The following is a 4,764-nucleotide window of genomic DNA, read 5'->3' on the forward strand; positions in this document are numbered from 1 at the left end:
CTGGGCCGGCGGCTGTGGGCGGGGCCTAAAAGTTGTGGCTGGGCCGTGGGCGGGGCCATATGTTGCTTGGACAGCTGTGTGGCGGGGCTCCGATGCCCGGCGGAAGCGCTGTGGGCGGGGCCAGAAAGTTTTGCCTGACTGGAAGTGGGTCCAGATTGTTGGCGGGGACGTTGGGGGCGGACCCAGAGGCTGACGCGTGCTGGGGGCGGGGCCACTTTATAGTGGGAGCCAGGGGGCGGGGCCAGGGAGCTGGCGGGGAATGCTGGGGGTGGAGCCAGAAAGTTTCCTCTGAGCCACGGGCGCGGCCAGAGCGTTGGCGGGGAAGCGGGGAGCTGAGCCAGAACCCTGGGGAAGCCACGGGTGGGGCCAGATGCTGACCTAACGAGGTGTGGGCGGGAGTAAGGGGGCGTGTCCAGGAAGTTGGCCAGGCCAATCGGAGGCGGGGCCAGAGGGTTGACTGGGCAGGCCGGAGGCGGGGCTGGAATAATAATAATAAGAGATGGGAGGGGCGGGTCTGGGCTGTTGCCTGGGAGAAAGTCGGGAGGGGGGCTAGATTAATGGCCCATGGGTTGGGGCGGGGCTAGAGCGGTTTCCAGGATGTCGGGGAAGTGGCCCTGGCATTCCCAGCTGGATTGAGGCTGGATTTTTGCACAGAAAATCTGGGGCGGGCCTGGGTATTTTTGTCCTTGTTGGGGCTGGTGGAGTATTCACTGGGGCAAAAGGCCAGTTCCAGGAAGCCTCGCCAGTGAGTTCTGGGCCTGTGTACAGAATTCTTTCGGGGGAGGCGGGAGGCTGTTGAGCTTCCTCAGGGTGCTGAAGACCGGGACTAGGAAGTCCCTGGGGAAGGTGTGGGCTTGGCGTGTTCTCTGAAAACTTGGGCAGCCAATAAGAATGGGGTTCAGACTTTCTTTGAGCGTGGGATTTGGAATGTTTCTGAACCTTACCTGGCGGAGCTAGAATATTCGCCTGAATTTGAGAGGCACCAGGATGAGCACAGGGAGGTGGGTCTGGAACTTTCTTGTGTAGGCTGGTTGGAGGGGTTGTAGTTGGAACTCTCGATAGGGAACCGGGCTAGCACTCATACCACAGGGTATGCAGGCTGGACTAGAATCTGCGTTTGGAGGAGAGCAGTGTTGGATACTTAAGTAGTGGGTGGGGGCCAGAATATCCCCAAGGTGGGTTTCACTAGATTGTTTACATGGGAACTGGGTGAGTCCACAAAGATCATGAAAGGGCTGAGTCTTAATTTCTTTCTTTCTTTTTTTTTTGGGGACGGAGTCTCGCTCTGTTGCCCAGGCTAGAGTGCAGTGGCGCAATCTCGGCTCACTGCAAGCTCTGCCTTCCCGGGGTTCACGCCATTCTGCTGCCTCAGCCTGTAGCTGGGACTACAGGCGCCGGCCACCACGCCCGGCTAGTTTTTGTATTTTTAGTAGAGATGGAGTTTCACCGTGTTATCTAGGGTAGTCTCGATCTCCTGACCTTGTGATCCGCCCATCTCGGCCTCCCAAAGTGCTAGGATTACAGGCGTGAGCCACCTCACCCGGCCCATCTTAATTTCTATGGAGAAAGTAGAGCTGGCAGTTGAAGGGAGGGAGAGTGAGGGCTAGAATTCTCTTGCGGTACAGGTTTTTTTTTTGTGTATGGCTGTGAGGAGCCCCCAGTATGTTAGAGGACGAAGTAGATTGGGGGGCCATTGGCCTTAGTCCTTCTTTTTCCTCTGCCCCCAGGAACCCTCAGTGCTGTGTCTAGATTCTACAGGGGAGGTTTGCTGGGACCTTAACCCCACCGAGCCAGCGAAATGGTGAGGCTGAAAGTGGGTCTCTAGAATCTCAGTTTTGGGGAAGGGGGCTTGGGAGGATGGGATCCAGGGGGGCAGACTCTCAGACCCCAGGGAAAATCCCTGGTATGGATGGAGGTTTTTCCTTCCATCCCTCAACTGCCTCCCGGTCTCAGGCAGCCACACTCGATTTGAAATCAAAGGAGGAGAAGGATGCTGAGTTGGACAAGAGGATCGAGGCTCTTCGGCGGAAGAATGAGGCCCTCATCCGGCGCTACCAGGTGCCCTAGCCCCGTCCTGGGAGACCCCATCCCCTCTCTTCCCCGCAGTGAGTTTTTCTCACCTCTCCCTTACAACCTTTTCATGGCTCCCCATCACTGTCAGGATAAAAGCCAAAGGCCTTAGCCTGACATCCCTTCTTTCATTCCATTATTCATTCATTCATTCATTTGTTCACAAGTATTCCCCAAGAGCTTTACCATACCAGCCCGGGTGCTGAGTGGTGCTGGGGATACAGCTGTGACAGAGACAGACCCAGGCCTACCCCTCCAGGGTCCACCGTCTAGTCAGGGATGTCCCAGAGCGGACAAGTCTGGAATCAGGAAATCCAGGGGTCTGTGGGAGTCCGGAGGAGGCTCCTCCCCAGCCTTGGGGATATCAGGAAGGGTTTCCTGGAGGAGTGGACTTTGAGGCTTGAGTGGTGAGTAGACAATAACCAGTTGAGAAGGAGAGGGGAACATGTTTCAGGCAGAGAGAACAGTTTGTGCAAATGTTGGAAGCGAGAGAGAGCTTGGAGCTTCAAGTTGGAGGGTTGGTTAGGAGAGAATTGACCTGGGCAGGTCAGCAGGGACTAGGCTGTGCGGGGCCCTGAATGCCACCAGGCTGAGTTTGAACTTTGTCCTGAGGGCGCTGGGGAACCAGGGAGAGCCTTGAGCAGGGGTGGGACCCGTCAGAATAGTTCTTTAGGAAGATGCCTCTGGGTGCTGTGTGGTGGTGGGTGGGAGGAGGTGATACTGGAGCCCAGTGACCGAGGAGGAAGCTGGGGCTGGAACCCTAGTAGGAGAGGAGGTACCTGGCTCAGGGCAGGGCTGTTGAGAGGAACTCAGTTGCTAAAGAGCAGTTGGGGGCAGGGGGAGGAAGAGGGAGGATTTAGGACAAGGCCACTGAGTAGGTGGTGTGGCTGTCCCTGAGATGGGATCTGGGGGGAGGCATGGGTTTCATTTATTCATTCTTCATGAAGTCATTCATTTTATAAAAGGCATATTGAATTTCCCTTGTGGGCCAGGCAACGTTCTAGACTTGGGATACATGTCAGTGACATACATCACTGAAAGCGGACCGACATTCCTGTCCCCAGGCAGATTCTGCTGTAGTGGAGGAAGCAGACAGTGAGCAAGATGCACACGGTGCTGGGTGCAAATGGGATGAGATCAGAGAGGGTGGCAGGGAGCTGGTTTCCGTAGGGTGCTCAGGGAAAGCCTCACCAGAAGGCAGCATTGGAGCAGAGACCTGCAGGAGGTGAGGGGTTGGAAGATCTCTGGGAAAAGTGTTCCTGGCAGAGGGAGCCGCTGGTGCAAAGCCCCCGAGGCAGGTTTGAGCTGAATGTGTTCTGGGAATAGCAAGGAAGCCAGAGTGATCGCGGGGCAGAGGGTGAGAGACGAGGTCAGGGAGGTACCAAGGCCAGACCCCACGGGTCCCACAGGATGCGGGGAAGGCTGTTACTCAGAGATGGGCACTACAGGAGCGTTTTGAGTGGGGCAGCAACGTGATGGGGTTTGAGGGATATGAGTGGCCTTCTTGTCCAGAGCCCAGGAGAGAGGCCTGGGCTGGGGCCAGACTTAGTCGGAGATCAGGGGTCTGTGGGAAGCTGTCTGGCGGTCAGGGCACCTGATGCTTCCCTACCCCGGGTGCTGTTCCTAGGAGATTGAGGAAGACCGTAAGAAAGCTGAACTTGAGGGAGTCGCGGTCACAGCTCCCCGAAAGGGCCGCTCAGTGGAGAAGGAGAACGTGGCAGTGGAGTCGGTGAGCTCATCACTGGGGTTAGGGATCGTGGGGATGGGGAGGGGCAGAGGGTTGAGGCCTGGGACCCAGGAGCCCCCAGCTGTCCTGCACCAGTGGGTGGCCTCCATCCTGGCCGCATGCCTGCCTGCCCCAGTGACTGTATTTTCCCCATCTCCCCTCTTCCAGGAGAAGAACCTGGGTCCTTCCCGGAGGTCTCCTGGGACCCATCGGCCCCCAGGGGCCAGCAAGGGGGGCCGGACTCCTCCACAGCAGGGAGGCCGGGCTGGCATGGGCCGAGCATCGCGCAGCTGGGAGGGCAGTCCTGGGGAGCAGCCTCGAGGAGGAGGAGGAGGTGGGGGCCGTGGCCGGAGGGGCCGGGGCCGGGGTTTCCCTCACCTCTCTGGAGCTGGAGACACCTCAATCTCTGACCGTAAATCTAAGGTAGGAGCTAGGCAGCACCTGGAGCCCTGGCTGAGATTCTCTGTTGTCTGTTTGTCTGTTCCTCCTCTCAAATGCACAGTTGTCCTGTATGTCCATCTTTCGGCATCTCTCTCTGAGCCTCTGCCTCTGGCTCTGCTTCTGTCTTCCTTTACCACCTCCTCCTCCTCCTGCTCTCTCTCTTCTATTTCCTCCTGTTCCTTCCCTCTCTCCTCACGCCCAGAGCTCTCATGTTACTCCTTGTCTCTTTCTCTTCTGCCCGTGTTCCCCCTCTTCTCATTCCTCCCCGCCTTCCTTCCCTCCCTCTCCTGCAACACCTAGTGCTGCGTGTCCTCTGTCGCTCGCTCTTTGTCTCCCTTTTTCTGGCTTTCTGGTGCATGCTTGCCCGCTCATCCTCTGTCCCCACCTCTCCTGCCTTTCTGGCACAGTTTGTGTGTCTGGTGGGCTGTCTCTTATCTGGTGTGCTTGTGGGCACAGGCTCTGTGTGTGTGTCTGGTGGGCTGTCTCTATCTGGTGTGCTTGTGGGCACAGGCTCTGTGTGTGTGTCT

At 57.6% G+C, this 4,764-nt stretch overlaps 1 protein-coding gene across 1 annotated transcript in view; it reads left to right on the forward strand.

Moving 5' to 3' along the window:
- Positions 1–1,724: 1,724 nt before the first annotated feature.
- Positions 1,725–4,764, forward strand: part of CCDC9 (coiled-coil domain containing 9) — a 24,006-nt gene continuing 20,966 nt past the window's right edge. The window contains exons 1-4 of the mRNA XM_011969782.1: positions 1,725–1,801; positions 1,954–2,058; positions 3,698–3,799; positions 3,965–4,219. Of these exons, the coding sequence (XP_011825172.1) occupies positions 1,799–1,801; positions 1,954–2,058; positions 3,698–3,799; positions 3,965–4,219 (465 nt within the window). The 5' untranslated portion in view covers positions 1,725–1,798. The remainder of the gene's footprint in view (positions 1,802–1,953; positions 2,059–3,697; positions 3,800–3,964; positions 4,220–4,764) is intronic.

Source organism: Mandrillus leucophaeus, unplaced genomic scaffold, assembly GCF_000951045.1.
Source record: "Mandrillus leucophaeus isolate KB7577 unplaced genomic scaffold, Mleu.le_1.0 Scaffold120, whole genome shotgun sequence".
Taxonomy (NCBI): Eukaryota; Metazoa; Chordata; class Mammalia; order Primates; family Cercopithecidae; genus Mandrillus; species Mandrillus leucophaeus.